The sequence below is a fragment of the Diceros bicornis genome, chromosome 9 (assembly GCF_020826845.1).
Source record: "Diceros bicornis minor isolate mBicDic1 chromosome 9, mDicBic1.mat.cur, whole genome shotgun sequence".
In the NCBI taxonomy this organism is placed as follows: Eukaryota; Metazoa; Chordata; class Mammalia; order Perissodactyla; family Rhinocerotidae; genus Diceros; species Diceros bicornis.
This window is the reverse complement of record NC_080748.1, coordinates 28,782,447-28,801,207: the sequence shown is the minus strand read 5'-3', so window position 1 is coordinate 28,801,207 and position 18,761 is coordinate 28,782,447. Positions and strand designations below refer to the sequence as shown.

General features: G+C 37.9%; 1 protein-coding gene across 3 annotated transcripts in view; it reads left to right on the top strand.

Moving 5' to 3' along the window:
• The first annotated feature begins 3,496 nt into the window (after positions 1–3,496).
• The window catches only part of RB1 (RB transcriptional corepressor 1), a 150,157-nt gene continuing 134,892 nt past the window's right edge, over positions 3,497–18,761 (top strand). Inside the window, exons 1-2 of one of the 3 annotated variants that reach the window (XM_058548168.1) lie at positions 3,497–3,869; positions 6,698–6,824. In XM_058548168.1, the coding sequence (XP_058404151.1) occupies positions 3,736–3,869; positions 6,698–6,824 (261 nt within the window). In that variant the 5' untranslated portion in view covers positions 3,497–3,735. Of the gene's footprint in view, positions 3,870–6,694; positions 6,825–18,761 lie in introns of all 3 variants that reach the window. The other 2 variants (XM_058548166.1, XM_058548167.1) reach the window with 2 other exon arrangements.

Sequence of the window (18,761 nt, the reverse complement as noted above, 5' to 3'; positions counted from 1 at the left end):
TTTTTAACATTGACAAATGAGTGTGGTTCTTGTTAAATTATCTAATCTAGGTTGGATTGGTGACAATGTCACTAGCAGGATATAATGTATATCCAAACTGTTTCTATGTTTTATTTTAATAACATTCATATCGAGAAATCAGTCTCCAAAGGTATGTGTAAGGGGATGGAAGAAGAGATTTTAAAGCAATTTCAACAAGCTCAGGATATTCATTTTTAAATTCTACCCAAAATGAAGCAAGAGATGTTTTATTTTCAAAATTCATCTTCAATTCTTCATCAGTAGCCAGTTCCAAAAATTAGTCCTATAAAGTTAGAGTTACATTTAAATTATCTTTCAAAGATATGGATTCTGGATCCATGAATTCCCTATGTGTGGAGTTTATTTTCAATTCAAAATGTTTTATCAAATTCATAATTAGTTTATGTTTTATATGTAAATGCCACTGAAGTTTGATGGCTTTATTGCTTCATTAGTCAGTACCTGGTTTTAGCACTTCACTGTGAGTTATGGCTATGAACTCAGTAGATGGGGGATTATACTCGAGTAAAATCAGTACAAACTCTTAGATCTTGAATTCTTTGGAATCACTTCTCTGATGATTTGTTTACTACTTTATTATTACTAACACACTGCTGACGTGTCTTTTCTTGACAAAACAGGACAGTGAGGTTTGTTTTGCCATCTATAATTTAAGGTTAAGAACAAATGACAAATTTTTCTTCCCTAATTTAGCTACAAATTCCAAAAAACAGGCTTGATTAAAAATTAAAATGACTGTAAAAATAGCAAGTTATAAAAGTAAATAAATATTTACATTTTCAGATTTTTATTCACTTTTGGGTTACAGTTGACAAACTAACCTTAGAATTTCACTCCTTATAATGTGGTCCTACTGCACATGACAAAGACACAGCCATGCCACCTGCAACTCACCACACAAGTTGGAGAACACTTGAACTGTTCTATATTTTGTTAATGAGAGGTGTCCTATAATCATGTGCTTGGATATTGATGAAATGTCAAATTGCTATAAATGCTGCTAAGCACTTTTAATTTCTATAGTTATCTCCTCATGGACTACACACAAGCAGTTTGGAGGCTGGTACTGGTCCAAGGACCACATCTTGAGTAGTGCTGTCCTAGGGAACCTGCATTGAAGAGACTGGGAGAAGAAGAAGAACTAGTGGAGGAGTTTATGAAGTAACAGAAGGGAGGAGGAAAACAAGACCATAGATTTGTGGAAGACTAGGGCAGTTTTAAGAAAGAGGAAGGGGTTATTAACTGTGTTAACTGCAAGAAAGGTCAAGTAGATTGAGGACCAAAAAGAAGCTACTGAACTGACAATTAGGACATTGGTGACCTTTGAAAGAGTGATTTCAGTGGAGTGTTTGTGGTAGTAGTAGAAGAGAGCCAGGCATTAGTAGGCTGAGGGTTTGAGGAAGTAGATGGAACAAATAGGGCTACCCTTTCAAGAAGCTAGATGGTAAAGAAATGGAAACTGTGTGGTAGTTTAGGAGTGCAAAACAAGACTTTTTAGGCTAGGGGAGACTCAAAAAAAAATTTTGATATCACTGAAGGAGACTCAAGCTGAAGAGAGTTCTATCTCCAGATAGAAAATCTAAGAAAGATTTTTCTTTTTTGGTCTCACAGCCATCTTCTTAAATCTACTATGGAGGTGGGGGAGGATCAGGGGAAATTTCTATTAAGAATCTGCAGAATTTCTAATACTTTGGTATTACAACAGAAAGCTGTGAGGGGATGTAAGGATTTTGATTGACTCTATTGCTCCTGTAAGGATTTTAAATGTAGCAGGGGACACAGTTAAATTAATCCTTGGTAAAGATACACATCCTTTTGTAAATTGAGAAATGTCTTCGATTTATCTTAATTGTGGTAAATCCAAATGTTGATAAACTGAGTTTAAATAAAGCAGGTCATATCTACATATGAAGAGAGTTTACTTAGGTTCTCAGAACTGTCCTCCACTCTCCTGGCCTCCCCACCTTTAGCGAACAAGCATTTACCGTGTGCCCAACCCTTTGCTAGCTACTAAGGCCAAAACCATGCCTAAGATTTGGTCTCAGTCTTGAAAGGGCTCATAGGAGAAATACTATCAGTCGTGATGCTTTCTAGTGCAAACAACTGAAAACTTGCTCAGCTGAGGTCAGCTCTAGGGTTGGTGAAGTTAGAGGTTCAGTTATGTTATCGAGGACCCAGAATTTTTTGATATTCCTACTGTACCATCTTTAGCATTTCTGCCTTATCTTCAGGTCAGCTTGCCTTAAGTCACAATGGCTGCGGCAATTGCAAGCGTCACATCCTCATGATAATAGCTAAGTGGTAGAAAAACTGTGTCATCCTCGTATCTCATTTTAGCAGGCCTTCAGCAGACTATTTTTGATCTTGCAAAGACCAAAATTGCATCCTGAGCTCCTGCCTACACTAATCCCAGGCAAAGCGAATAGGAACTTGGATGGTATTTGCTCTCTCTAGCTGGGGCTGGGCATGGACCCTACCTTCTGACAAACTTCTGGCCCTCAAAAGAGGGTTTCTGAAGTTAGGCAGCACTAGCTGTGGAGTAGGCCAACGACTGCTAACCCTTTTTACATCCTGCTATATGTCATGGTATACATAGAGAATGATAATCAATTGTATGGTGTTTTCTTTAACGACATAGTGTAATGGATAAGAACCTCGGTTCAAATCCTCTGCCACCCATCAGCTCTGTAATATTGGGCAAATTAATTACCTCCTCTGAGCCTGTTTCCCCATCTGGAAAGTGGAATACTACTACTACTCATTTTAAAGGGTTGTTGCTGGGATTAAGGGAGATAATCATGTAAAACAGCCAGCACAATCCCTGGTACATAGTAAGCCCTCCTGAAATGTTAAGTCTGCCAGGCAAACTTCCATTCAACTGTCGCTGCTCTTTTGAGGTCTCAGACAATTCGACGGTGCCTCCTGTTTTTGCATCACTGTTAAAATATTTATCACACTATAATCTGTTCTTTACCCACAGCCCCTACTCCTCCCTTCCCTAACTAGTGATCTCTAAAAGGTCAGTAATTGTCCTACACTTTGTAGCTCCTAGTGATTGGCAAAGTTCAGCTCCTTTTACGCGTTCCACAAATGTTTGTTTTTGTTTTGGCCGACTGCTTAACGGATTGGGCGGGAGAGTGTGGTGGGGAGGGCGGGCGCCGCCCACGGGGGAGAGGGGCGTGCCCGCCGAGGGTGTAGCCGCCTGATATTCCCGGCAGGGCCTGAGCGGGAGCCGCTGCTCAACCCACAAACAGAGGGGGCCAGGCTCACCCACCAGACTGTGTAACGCTCCGTGACCGGCACCCAGGCCCGGAAGGGAGACTTTCGGGTAGAGACAGGTTCAGGCGGCGGCGGCGGCCTCGAGGAAGGCGGCTCGGCCCAGGCCGGGGCTCTGCGCCCAGCCCTCCCGAACCCGCACCCCCGCCCCGCGCACCGCCCGGCGCCCCGGTTCCCTCCCGACGCCGGCGGGCCCGGGAGCCTCGCGGACGTGACGCCGCGGGCGGAAGTGACGTTTTCCCGCGGTTGGACGCGGCGCTCGGTTGCCGGGCGGGGGAGGGCTCGTCCGGTTTTTCTCAGGGGACGTTCAAATTTTTGTAACGGGAGTCGGAGAGGACGGGGCGTGCCCGACGTGCGCGCGGCCTCCCTCCCGGGCCCACCTCCACCGCTCGCCGGCTCCTGCCCGGGCAGGGCGTCATGCCGCCCAAAACCCCCCGGAGAGCAGCCGCCGCCGCGGCCGCCGCCGAACCCCCGGCGCCGCCGCCGCCCCCGCCCCCCCCGGAGGAGGACCCCGAGCAGGACAGCGGCTCCGAGGACCTGCCTCTGGCCAGGTGAGCGAGCATCGCCGCGGCGGCCGCCGGCGCGCGAGATGGGCGCTCCGAGGGTGCGTCGAGGCGGGCGCCGCGGCGTCTCGGCGGGGGCGCGTCTTCTCCGGGTCCGGGTACCGGCGGGAGGAGGGTGCCCGCTTGTCCCCCGCCGCTGTGGAGCGCCTGGAGGAGGATGACAGGCGTCTGGGTGCGGGAGCGAGGGGAGGGCAGCCGGGAGGGGTCTCGGCTCCAGCTTGACAGGTGTCGGGCGGGTGGGGCTCGGGTCTCTGAGCGAAGTGACAGGTGCCGCCTTTCCTCAGCGAGTCGGGAGGCTCGCAGGCGGCGGGTAGTTTCGAGGCCCCATCAAACGCAAAGAGAAAAACAAAAACGAACTGGTGTCTGGCGGACAGTTTTTCTCCGGTCGAGATTTGTAGTTCGCCGGTGGTCGTTGGACTTTCTGTTTTGGTTTCCTGCGATGCGGCAGTGGGAAGTGTTTTTCTCCGGGCGCGCACTGCATCTGAAGCCCGGTCCTGGGAGAGGCCAACCAGGAAAGCCTGCGACGCTGCTGCAGAGACGCCTTGGGATGTGAAGTGTAGGGTGCTGGGTGTCACTTGCCCCCAGGGTACTCGACTGAGGTGCTATGTAGGATTTCCTTATAACAGTGCTTTGAGGCCTTGGGCTTCAGAGCCATCGATAGTGCCTGGTGGAACATAATTCTTTAGAGGAGCTCGTGTATGGGCAAAAGTTTTTTGAAACGTTAGTGTAAGTGCTTAAAAGTTTCTAAACGTTTTCTTTTTTCCCTGTTATATAAAATTCTTGCATGTTAATCTGCTGCAGCATGTCTCATTATTTCTTCCATTTTGCCTTTAGGCTTTGAGCCAGCAAGGATCCTGGTGTCCCCTCTTTTGTTCGTTTGTTTGGGTACAAAATTAGTGGTGTTCGTGTGCTCACATGGAACTATTTTTTTCCTAAGTGGAATCTAAATTTAAGCAAGTCCGTGATAATGCAGTAGAACATGACAGGGAGCCATTTATTGTATTGCAACATCTTATTTTTCTTGATTGTGATTCTTTATGGTTAAGAAGCTAAGATTGAGAGAGTGTAATTGTCATTATTGTTGTCAGCACTGGTCCTACTTTGAGACTACGCGTCCATTGCAGGGAATGAGCCTCCTTTCTGTCCCTCACCACTCCCTCCTCCCTTCTAGTCCATCACCAAGTCCTATTTCTTTCAACTCCCCAGACACTAACAGAGGTCAGGGGAATTGTAAAAGGTTGGAATGGGCTTTTGGAATTGGCCTGTGAAAGGCTATTAAAAATTCATATATTTAAATGAACTGTCTTACTGGTCAATTAAAAATCATGCTCACTAGTAAAAAAAAAAGTCTGAGGATGTTCTGGGAGAAGACATTACTTTAGTTTCTCATTAAACTGATGTATCCAATACTTGCAAGTTTCCCTTTGGAAAGAGCACTAATGTCTACTTTAAAGAATTCCATGTTATCCACATAGCTTTGGAAACATTCTCCATTATTGTAGGGTAACTAGAAGTTCTTGAAGTTCTGGCCGAGATCTGGGACTAGAAGAACTTTGTTTCTTTTATTTTTTCCCAACATATTATTTTGTATGCCTTTAAATGATGGAACTGTCAAAAATTCTCCTGTAAGTTAAATCCATACAAGATACAGTCTGCTGTTGATTATCCAGACCCACAAAAGGTTTCATTAGCATGGGCAATCGAACTCTGTAGATTAACTACTTAACAAGGGTAGAACCCTGGTCTGGTAATCTGAAACTGAGATTAGGGATGGATTCAGGGCCCAATTTAACTGCACTTCCAGTAACAGTTCATTTCTACCTTGAGAGTTGAGATCGTACTTCTGTTGCATTATCTCTGGCCTAAGTGATGTAGTTGGAAGGGAAACCATCACTAGAAACAGCACCCCACCTTCATTGTTGAGATAATCAAAAGTTAATTATATTTTGAGGGAGAGTTGGCAGTCTGGAATAGTTGTCAAGGGCGTGGATTATGGAGTTAGACTGTTGGGTTTATATCAAGGTTTTCCACCTACTAGCCATGACCTCAGGTGAGTGCTTAAACTTCTATGATTTGGTACTTATCTATAAAACAGGTTAATAAGAGTACTTACCTAGTAGGACTGATGTGAAGGTTCAGTGAAACCATGCTTCTAAGGTGCTTGGTAACGGGGTCATAGTAAGTACTCAAAAATTATTAGCTTTTTCTCTTATTATGATTATTCTTAGAAGTCAACTAGGTATTAAATGAATGAAAAGGAATTAGCCTACAAGTATTTATTAATTGCCTATCTTAGTTAAGGAAGATCGAGGAGAAAAGGCTGAAATAAGTGTAGCAATAATTTATGTCAAGTTGATCATCATGTGAGAAGTGCTAGTAGGTAGAGAGTTTATATGAAACATTGATAAGTGTAGACTGCATTTTAGCAAAGTCACTGATACTGAATTGATTCTGTAATATTATGTATGGGCTCTCCTATTTTTGCTGTTATTATTGTCCCAATTTTCCCAAACAGCTTTAGCTACTGTACTTATTTCCTTTGCCAAGCTGTTTTGCTGCTCTGAAGTATATGTGATTCACCAGACCAGCAAACATCTTTCACTCTGTGGTATCCTTATTTTGGAAAGACTATGAAAAAGAAAAACATATGTTTAAATTCTAAGTATAATTTTTTTCAGGGATAAATAAGATGTTAAAGTATTTAGTGATGATGTCTTTCAGAATAGTGTTATTCTGAAAACCATTGAAACAAATGTTTACTGAATTAGTTTGATTTGTAAGTATGTGCCTATTATATGTATATTTTCATTTAGTAGGCTTGAGTTTGAAGAAACCGAAGAACCTGATTTTACTGCATTATGCCAGAAATTAAAAATACCGGATCATGTCAGAGAAAGAGCTTGGTTAACTTGGGAGAAAATTTCATCTGTGGATGGAGTACTGGTAAGGATTTTCTTAAAATTTTTTGAAAACATTTTTCTCATTTTAAAAATAATTTTGAATCACTGTAGAAAATTTGAAAATAGAATTACTACTGGCTTTTCTTTTGTTTATATTTTTCTGTTACCCGAGGTAATTTACTTCTGATAATAAATATTTAAAAAAAAAGATCTTCCCATATAACCCCCCCACCAAAGTATTCTACAGCAAATCTTAGATATCATATTTTATTTATGAATACTTTACCGTGATTTTTTAGAAAACAAAGCCATACCTTATAAAATAACTTTTAAGTGTAATATGTAGTCAGTGTTCAAATTTCCTGATTGTTTCAGAATTAGTTTTGTTACACTTCAGGATCTTTGATAATATTTTGATATATTTTTTCTATTTCTTTTCTTTGCGTATGCATATGTGTATATATATAAAAATAATAATAGATAATTTCTAGTGCTTTATATATACTGGGGGAATATTATAAGCACTTTGCAAATAACTCATTTAACGATCCAATGAGATGTGAAATACAGAATTTTAATTTTACATGTAAAATGTAAAATCTTCATTTTACAGATAAAGACATTGAAGTTAGGTTAAGTAACTTGACTGAGGTCCCTGGCTAATTAAGATCTAAAACAAAGATTTGGGATCATTCATAGTTATATAGAGTTACATGTAGTAACATATAGTTTTGTATCTTCCTTTTAAAACATTTTCTTAACAAATCATAAAATTTTCTTATGTTATTAAATATTTTTTGATATTTGATAATGTAGTTTCCAGTGGTAGTATAATATTTTATCTATTAGATGTATTTTAATTTGTTAACTGTTACTGTTATTGGACATTTATTTTTTTCCCAACTTGTTGGCGCTATAAAATAGTTCGATAAATAGTCTTATTTATAAGAATAATGCCTGACACAAAATAAATCCTCGATAATTTGTTAAATAAATTAGTGAACGATCTCTGATTATTAGGATAAATTCTAAGTTGAATTACTGAGTCAAAAGCTGTGAACATTTATAAAACTCTTGGTGATTATTGCTAAATTGCACTCCAGACACTTTTTTTTTGAGGAAGATCAGCCCTGTGCTAACATCTACCAATCCTCCTCTTTTTTTGCTGAGGAAGACTGGCCCTGGGCTAACATCCGTGCCCATCTTCCTCCACTTTATATGGGACACTGCCACAGCATGGCCTGACAAGCAGTGCGTCGGTATGAGCCCGGGATCCAAACTGGCGAACTCCGGGCCGATGCAGCGGAGTGCACGCACTTAACCGCTTGTGCCACCGGGCTGGCCCCACACTCCAGACACTTTTAATGAATTTACTTTCTCATCAGCGTTGTATTAGAACACATGTCTGTCTGTTTTTACTGATCAGATCAACACAGCAAAATATGTTTATGTACATCCCATAAAAATAACTAAAACCATTTAAAAAATCTCTGGTGTCTTAGTATGTTCAGGCTACTATAACAAAATACCATAGACTGGGTAGCTTATAAACAACAGAAATTTATTTCTCACAGTTCTGGAGTCTGGGAAGTCCAATATCATGGTACTGGCAGATTCTCTGTCTGGTGAGGGCCCACTTCCTGATTCATAGACAGCACCTTGTCTCTATCCTCACCGGGGAACCAGGCAAGAGCTTTCTTAGGCCTCGTTTATAAGGGCACTAATCCCATTCATGAGGATTCTACCCTCGTGACCTAATCACCTCCCAAAGGCCCCACCTCCCAATATGATCACATTGGGCATAGGTTTTCAGCATATGATTTTTGGAGGGACGTAAGCATTCAGTCCATAGCATCTGGTAATAAAAACGAGAAAATGAATGCCACAATTCCAAAGATCTGAACATATTCTGGAACTCCTCACTAAAAGGGAGGAATACTGAAGTATCTTGGATGAATGATTTTGGTTTTATCATCCCAAAGCCTCTAATGTATATTTCCATTGATTTGGGTACTTTGTGTTCAAAGCTGTTTTTGTGCATATGGAGTTCAAGATTTATAATTTATAAGTGGATTGTGTTCCAAATCTCTTCACAAGTACAATGTGGTAGTTAGGTTTTCAGGCTGGTTCACACAAAACTTCTTTTGTACTGAACTATAGCAGTAACAGTTTTAATTGTAGAAGCTCTTTTGGGCTTCATACTTGAAGACATATTTGAATAAATGTTACTACTTTCTTATCCTACCCTTTCCTCCTCCTGGCTTTGTCCCTACCTTCTATGGGAACTAACACAGTTTACTTCTCATTTCCTAATGGAGCTCATGATGGGGAGTAGGAAATGTGAAATCATTCCTGGTTGTGTGCTGGAGGAAGACAAGAAAGGAATTCCATATTACCTTTGGAATTTTGGGGGATATAACAGAGGGTGATGTTGTATTGTCCTGATATAATCACCAGACTTTCCTAGAAATATTATTTTAAGTGATAGTTAAGTTTTTGAGGGTTGGCCTGAGAATTTAACCTCTGTTTATACAGTAATTTCTAAGGGAGAATGTAACAGAGTATGTGCTGAGAAGCAAACGTAATGACAAAATGAACCTGTTTCTGATGCAGCTATTCTAGTTGTAGTTAGCTATCTTTGAAACAAGAAGAGGAATACGGTAACTCGGGGAGCTCTTTTTGGCGACTGAAAGTGGATGATGTTTATTGGTCTAGAGGATGAGTTAAGAGCAAGGATTTGTCGTCAGACTGGACTGACTCAAGTCCCTTATTTACCGTTTACTAGCTCCATGATCTTGAACAAGTTACCTAAAATCTCCAAGCCTCAGTTTTCTTATCTGTAAAAGGGACTAACAGTAATTTCTGGACCTTGGGATTATTTTGTGGATTAAATAAATTCGTGCATATAAAGCACTTATTAGTGTAAATGAGTGCCTAATTTGGGTCATGCAAGCAGAATAATTTGACTTAAGAACTATCCCAGAAAATTTTATTTTAATATAATTTTTTTAGGAGGACTTAAGTATAAATTAAAATAGTTGAATTTTAAATGCATGTGTACTGATTTTGATGTGGTATTTTTGCTAAAATTCGTATTTTTACGTTCTTGAGAGTCAGAAAAGCTGTTTATGCATATGTGAAAGCATATGTTAATCCTTTTATGAAAAGTTTTGTGGTCTTTTCTCTAGAAAAGTATTTTCTTTCGTATAAACATTTGATAAGTATATAATATGTGATTGTTGTCATAAGATTAGATATTGTTCATGCTGCTTATAGCATATGAATAAAGGCCTTTCCGTTAAGAAATTGGCCAGGAATGCTGTTCATATTTTGACTTATGGTGAATCAGTTGTTAGAATTTTGATTTTCTTTCTGCGTCTTCAGTGGCAGCGTGGTACAATGGAAAAGGCCTCGGACTTCAAGGCAGAAAACTTTGATTGTTGTTGTATTTTAGCTATGTGATTTTAGACAAATTGGTTAATTCTCTAAGTCTCAGTTTGCTCACCTGTAAAGCAGAAATAATGTCTCAATGTCAGCCTCTTAGAGTTTTCTATGTATATAGGTGTATATATCTATGTTTTTTTATTTCAAAGAGCTTTGAAATATATTGCCCTGATAGAGCCATTTATTTTTGTGATATGGTCATTATATTTAGAAAGATAATTGAAAAGAATAGTTTGGAATTGGAATAATGCTGGATATTCCATTTAAGTTATGCCATAGAAATATGAAGAGGTTTCTTAATAACTTTTAAAAAGCAGAATTCCTGTTTTTAAATTATGTATAATGAAAGGTCTCTATCTGTTGTTTTCCAGTCCGTAGTAATGTATGTAACCTTTCTGTTTGAAGATGGTGCTGGTATTCTGATTACATGTGGGTGTTACCGAGAAAAATTCATTTAAGAACACATACATGAATGTTGTATTTTGTCTTATAGATGTAGACTATTTATAGCTTCTTTTTTTTTTGATTCCACTTCTAAGATTAATTTTTTAAAACATTTTATTATGGAGAATTTCAGACATTTATAAAAGTAGGTAGAGAAAGTAGTATGAACTTTCATATACCTTTTAACCAACTTCCCAGCAGTTCTCAGCCATGGCTAAACTGTATTTTTCTCTGACCCCGGATTATTTTAAAGTAAATCCCAGATAGGATGTTTCATCCGTAAATATTTCACTTTGTATGTGGAAAAGATAAGAACTCTAAAAAAATGACCGCAGTTCATCACACCTAACAAAATTAATGAAAATTCCTTAATATCAAATATACAGTGTTCAAAATTTCTTGATTGTTTCATAAAGTCTTTTTTTTTCACTATGTTCTAATCAGGATTCAAATAAGGTCCATACTTTGTGATTGGTTGATTTGTGTCTTAAGTCTCTTTTAATCTGTAGGTTTCACCTCCTCCTCCTTTCCCCTTTTCCCCTCTTTTCTTATAATTTATTTGTTGAAGAAACTGGATTGTTTATCCTATAGAGTTTCCTATAGTGTGTGTTTTACATCTCCTTGATTGTTTAATACGTTTGTCTAATTCTATATTTCCTGGAAATGGAACTAAAAGCTTGATCCGATCCTGGTTTGATATGTTCTGGAAGAAATACTTAGAAATGTTGTTGTGTATGCCTATCAGGAGGTACATAATGTCATGTTATCTTTCTCTTTTGATGTAAGCAATCATTGATAACCATTGACTGGATCCGTTAGGGGTTGCTAAATGGTGATCTGCTAAGTTGATCATTCCTTTTTCAATTATTAGTTCTTCTGTAAAGAGAGACTTTCCTCCATCAACTGTACTTATTCTGAAGTATAGTTCATTCAGAAAGGTAGGATAAGTGCTTTGTTATTTGCTTTTTTTCTTTTCTTTTCTTTTTTTTGCTGAGGGAGATTCGCCCCGAACTAACATTTGTTGCCAATCTTCCTCTTTTTGTTTGAGGAAGATTGTCCCTGAGCTAACATCTGTGCCAGTCTTCCTCTACTTTATATATCGGACGCTGCCACAGCATGGCTTGATGAGCAGTGTATAAGTCCACACCCGGGATCCTAATCCACGAACCCTGGGCCGCCGAAGCAGGGCTTGTGAACTTAACCACTATGCCACCGGGCTGGCCCCCCTATTTTTTGCTTATATTGGCTAGTTTTCAAACTAATGAGTTTTTTCTGTAACATCCTCCAAAGGTGACCGATGATTATAATCATCTTTGCAAGCTTTATTTTGACAGTACCAATAGACCAGTTTGGCTATACATAGACATTTAATAAGATCTTTACTCAGTGATAATGTGACATATTTTGTAATTTCAAGAATGCTATATAAATGGCATCATACAGTATTTGACCTTGTGGGATTGGCTTTTTTCATGCAGCATAATTCTCTGAGGAGCGATTGAAGTTGTATATCAATAGTATATGAGTTTGCTAGAGCTGCCATAACAAAATACTACAGACTGGATGGCTTAAGCAACAGAAATTTATTTTCTTACAATTCTGGAAGCTGGAAGTCTAAAATAAGGTGTTGGCAGGTTTGGTTTCTTCTGAGGCCTCCCTTCTTGGCTTGCAGATGGCTGCCTTCTCCTCGTGTTCTTGAATAGTTTTCCTGTGTGCACATCCCCGTTGTCTTTTTGTTTGTCCAAATTTCGTATTCTTATATGGACAGTAGTCAGATTAGATTAGGACCCACTCTACTGTCCTCCTTTTAATCCAGTCACCTCTTTGAGGCCCTGTGTCCAAATAGTCACTTCTCAGGTACTTGGTTAGGGCTTCAACATATGAATTGGTGGGGGGAACAATTCAGCCCATTACAAATAGTTTGTTCCTTTTTTTTATTTTGCTGAGTAGTGTTCCATAGTATGGCTGGACCACAGTTTGTTTAACCATTCACCCATTGAAAGATATCTGGGTTGCTTATAGGTTTTAGCTATTATGAATAAAGGTGCTGTGAACATTCATGTATAGGTTTTTGTGTGGACATCAGTTTTCATCTGGGGAATAAATGACCATGAGTACAATTGCTGGTTATATGGTATAGTCATATGTTTAATTGTATAAGAAACTGCCAAACTTTTCCAGTGTGGCTGTACCATTTTGTATTCCTACCGTCAGTGTATGGGTGATCGAATTTCTTTGTATCTTTGCCAACGTTTGGTATTGTTACTATTTTTTATTTTAGCCATTTTTATAGGTGTGTAGTGATATCTTGTGGTTTTAATTTACATTTTTCTGATGGTATAATATTGATATTAAGCATTTTTTAATAGACTTTTTTTGAAACAGCTTTAGGTTCACAACAAAATTGAGCAGAAAGTACAGAGATTACCCATAAATCCCCTGCCCCCACACATGCATAGCCTTTCCCATTATCAACATCTCCCATGACAATGCTACATTTGTTACAATTGAGGAACCCACATTAACACATCATTATCACCCAAAGTACATAGTTGTTGAAGGTCTTCTAAATCTGCTTATTTGCCATTTGTTTGTCATCATCAGTGAAATGTCTCCTTATGTCTTTCGTCCATTTTGAGTTTCCATAGGGTTTTCTACATACACAATTATGTCATCTGTGAATAATGACAGTTTTATTTCTTCCTTTCTAATCTTTGTGCTTTTTTTCCTGCCTGTTACACTGGCTAAGACTTCAATACAGTGTTGGATAGAAGTGGTGAGAATTCCTGCTCTTAGGGAGGAATCATTATGTCTTTCACCATTAAATATAATGTTAGAAGTAGATTTTTCTTAGATATCCTTTATCAGATTAAAGTATTGTCTTTCTGTAGTCATGCACTGCGTAACCACGTTTTGGTCAACGACAGACCACGTGTACGATGGTGGTCCTGTGAAATTAGTACCATATAGCCTAGGTGTGTACTAGGCTATACCATCTAGGTTTGTGTATGTACACTCTGTGGTGTTCACACAATGACGAAATCACCTGATGATGCATTTCTCAGAATGTGTCCCCATTGTTAAGCCAAGCATGACTGTATTCCTAGTTTGCAGAGATTTTTTTTAAATTGTATTGGAAATAAATGATGGGTTTTGTCAAATACTTTGTATACATCTATTAAGATGATCACATACTTTTCCTTTTTTAGACTTAATATGATGCATAATATTGACTGATTTTTCAAATGATAAAGCAACCTTACATTCCTGGGATACACTCCAGTTGATTATGATATATTATCCCTTTCATATATTGTTAAATTTGATTTGCTAAACCTTTGTTAAGAGTTTTTAACAAAAATTCTTATATAGCATTTATTATTCTTGGCTTACATATTCATGAGGTATATTAGTCTGTAGTTTTCTTTTTTCAGCTTTGTGCCAGAATAATGCTGGCCTCATAGAATGAATTGGGATATATTTTGTTCTTTTCAATTTTTTGGTAGAGTTTGTGTAAAATTGATATTATTTCTTCCTTAAATATTTGGTGAAGCCATATGGGCCTGGAGTTTTCTTTGTGGGAAAGTTTTTAACTGCAAATTCAGTTTCTTTAATAGATACAGGCAGTTCGGGTTTATCTACTTTTCTTTTTTAGTGAACTTTGACAGTTTGTGTTTGTCAAGGGATTTGTCCATTTCATCTAACTTGTTGACATAAAATTGTTTATAGGGCTGGCCCCGTGGCTTAGTGGTTAAGTGCGCGCGCTCCGCTGCTGGCGGCCCGGGTTCGAATCCCGGGCGAGCACCGGTGCGCCGCTTCTCTGGCCATGCTGAGGCCGCGTCCCACGTGCAGTAACTAGAAGGATGTGCAGCTATGACATACAACTATCTACTGAGGCTTTGGGGGGAAAAAAATAAATAAATAAATCTTTAAAAAAAATTGTTTATAATGTTCCTTTGTTATTATATCTTATACCTTAATATTATCTTAATATGCTTTGTTATTAACATATGTTGTATCATACATTATTAATGTAATAAAGAAAGAAATGGTCCTCTTTATCCCTCATAATGTTCTTTGCTCTGAAATCTACTTTTTCTAATATTAATATAGACACTTCAACATTCTTTTGATAAGTATTAGTATAGTCTCTTAAAAATCCTTTTACTTTTAACCTATTTGTGTCTTTATATTTGAAAATGGTTTCTTGTAGACAGCATATAATTGGGTCAGTCCTTGCCTTTTAATTGGGGTTTTTAGACTATTGACAGTTAATGTGATTATTGAAATGACTGGGTTTAAATCTACGGTCTTGCTATTTGTTTCTGTTTGTCTCATCCTTTCTTTGTTCCTTTTCCCTCTTTTTCTGCGTTTGTTTGGATTGACCATTTTTTATGAGTTTTTTTTTCTCATTTGTTGGCTTATTAGCTATAAGTCTTTATTTTGTTATTTTAGTCATTGTTTCAGGGTTTATGCTATACATTTTAAACTTCTCACAGTTGACCTTCAAATGCTCACTTCGTGTATAGTGTAAAAACCTTGCATCAGTGTACTTCCATTTCTTCCCTCTTGGCCTTTGTTCTATTGTCATACATTTTACTTCTACATGTGATATAAACCTCATAATACATTGTTATTATTTTTGCTTTAAACAGTCAATTATTTTTAAAAGACATTAAATAATAAGAAAAAAAGTCTTTACATTTAGCTGTGTAGCTACCATTTCCAGTGCTCTTCATTCTTTTGTGTAGCTCCATATATCTTTTTTTTTTTTGAGGAAGATTGGCCCTGAGCTAACATCTGTTGCCAATCTTCCTCTTTTTTTCTTTTTTCTCTCCAAAGCCCCAGTACATAGTTGTATATCCTAGTTATAGGTCCTTCTAGTTCTTCTGTGTGGGACACCACCTCAGCATGGCTTGATGAGCGGTGAGTAGGTCTGCACCCAGGATCTGAACCAGCGAACCCTGGGCCGCTGAAGCGGAATGTGCCAACTTAACTGCTGTGCCACCAGGCCGGCCCCTAGATCCATATTTCTATCTGGATCCTTTTCATTCTGTGTAAAGGATTTTCCTTAACATTTTTAATAATGGAGGTCTGATAATGATTTCTGTCAGCATTTGTATGTCTGAAAAAGTCTTAATTTTGCCTTAGTTTTTGAAAGATATTTTCACTGGTTAAAACATTCCAGCTTAACTTTTTTTCCCCAGTACTTTAAGATGTTGTTCTGCCATGATGTAGCTTGCATTATTTCCAAAGAGAAATTTACTGCAATCTTTATCTTTGTTCCTCTGTATGTAATATGTCATATTTTATGATCTTCTCTTTCTTACTAGTGAGTTTAATCAATTTGATCATGATGTTTCTTGGTGCAATTTTTAAGATTTTCATGCTTGAGGTTCATTGCACTTCTTGAATCTGTGGCTTTACAGGTTTCATCAAATTTGGAAAAATTTTGGCCATTATATCTTCAAAAAAAAAGTTTTTTTGGTCCCTTTCCTTTCTGTCCTCTCCTTCAGGGTCTCCAGTGATACATATATTTAACTACTTGAGTTTTCCCACAGTTCATTGCTCCTCTGTTCAGTTTTTTTGCCCCCAGTTTTCTTTGCTGTGCATTTCATTTTGGATAATTCCTTTGGGTTTGTCTTTAAATTCACCTGTCTTTTCTTCTGCAATAATCTAATTTGCCCTTAATCCCATTCAGTGTACTTTTCATTTCAGATTTTTTAGTTTTCATTTCTAGAAGTTCAGTTTAGGTGTTTTTTTATATATTTCATGTCTCTGCTTAACCTGTTCAATCTTTGCTCTAGCTCAGGGGTTGGCAAATATTTTCTATAAAGGGTCAGATAATAAATATTTTAGGCTATGCAACTGTGCCATTGTAGCATGAAAACAGTTGTAGACAAAATGTAAATGAATACGTTTGGCGGTGTTCCAATAAAACTTTATTTACAAAACCAGCAGGCTGCATTGGCTTAGTTTGCTGACCCTTGTGCTAGCTTCTTGCACATGAGGTACAGTTATAATAACTGTTTTAATGTCCTTGTCTAGTAATTCTATATCTGAGTTTTAAATTTTTGATTGACTGATTATTATCCTTTTTAAGGTTATTTTTCTGCTTCTTTGTATATCTGGTAATTTTCTTTTTTTTTTTTTTTTTTGGCTGACAGACATTATAAATTTTACCTTGTTGTGGATTGGATATTTTTGTATTCCCATAAATATTCTTGAGTTTTGTTCAGGGATTTGATTAAATTTCTTGGAAACAGGTTGATCCTTTCAGGTTTTATTTTTAAGGTCTAGATGACACTAGAAATGGGTTTAGTCTAGGCCAGGGATTCTCAACTTTGCCACTATCGACATTTTGGGCTAAATAATTCTTTGTTGTAGGTGCATTGTAGAATGTTTAGAGGCGTCATCCCTGGCCTCAACCTGCTAGATGCCAGTAGTACACCCTGCCCAATTTTGACAACCAAGATTGTCCCCAGACTTTGCCATATGTCCTTATGTCCAAAATCACCCCTGTTTGACAATCACTTGTCTAGCGTTAAATCTTCATTATTGGGGTAAGACTCTTCCCTTTAATGTATACCCTCTGTGTTATTATGAAGTTTTCTCCTTTGGCCATTGGGAATAGGCACTATGCCCAGCCTCTATGAGCCATAAGTAATTATCCCTCACCTGCATGTGCTAATTGAGGGGAATCCTCTGCAGATTTCCGGAGTTCTTTCTCTGTGTAGCTGTCTTCTCTTTGGTACTCTGCACTGCAAATTCTACCTGCTTTGACTTCCCTAGACCCCCAGTTCTGTCTAGCCAATTTAGGGAGACCATTGAGCTCTCCCGGGTTTTCCCTTTCTTGCAGTGCTGCTTGGAATTTTCTCCAGGAAGTTAGTTTGAACATTTATAGGGCTCACTTAGTATGTTCCCTGACTTTTAGGAATCACTCTGCTTCATTGCCTAATCTCTAGTGTCTTGAATTGTCATCTCATATTTTTTTTTCCATTTTTTTCTGTTTTTTATTCATTTGTTCAGGTAGAACAGTAAATCTGGCCCCTGTTACTCCATCATAAATTGAAGCAGAAATCCTAAGTTAAATACTTTTCATATTTTTGGAGATATTTTCTTAGTGATTACTCTAGGGCTTACAATATACATCTTAACTTATCAGACTTACACTGATTTAATTCCAATAAGATATAGAAGCTTTACTGCTATATAACTCAGTATTCTCTCCTTCCTTTTTTGTGCTATTTTTATACATATTATGTTTATATATTTTACAAACCCAAGTAATATAAGAGATCATAAATATATTTATAGAGATTTTTCCAAAACTTTATATATTAACTTTTCTTTTTAATTTACTGTTTCTGATTCTCTTCTTTTTTTTTTTCCTGTGGATTCAAGTTACCATCTAGTATCATTTCCTTACTGCAATGTAGCTTTATTCTCATCACCTTCCTTTATGTTGCTATTGTTAACTGTACTACATAGCTCTATGTTATAGGCCCCAAAATACAATTATATAAATTTTTTTAATACAATTTGTTTTTAAATCAGTTAAGAAAAGAAAGAGAAAGAAATATGCAACCATACTGTCTTTTATCATTGCCTACGTAATTACCTTTACCAAGAATATTTGTTTTTTTGTGGGGATTTGAATTACTGTCTATAGTCACTTCCTTTTAGCATGAAGAATTTCTATTCTTCTTGTATTTATTGTAAGGCAGGTTTGGTAGCAATTCTCTCAGTTTTTGTTAATCTGGGAATATCTTTATTTTGCCTTCATTTTTGAAAGCTAGCTTTGCTGGATATAAGATTCTTAGTTGACACTAAGCACTTTCAGCACTCTAAATATGTCAATTCAGTGCCTTCTGGACTTCATTGTTTCTGATGAGAAGTCAGCTGTTAGTCTTATTGTGACCTCTCTTGTATTTTATACATCTTCTTTTCTGTTGATGCCTTCAAGATTTTCTCTTTATCTTTGTCTTTCAGCATTTTTGCTATGATGTGTGTAGATCTCTTTGAGTGTTTCCTGCTTGGAGTTGTTAATCTTCTTGGATGTGTAGATTAGTATTCTCTGGTTAAATGTTAA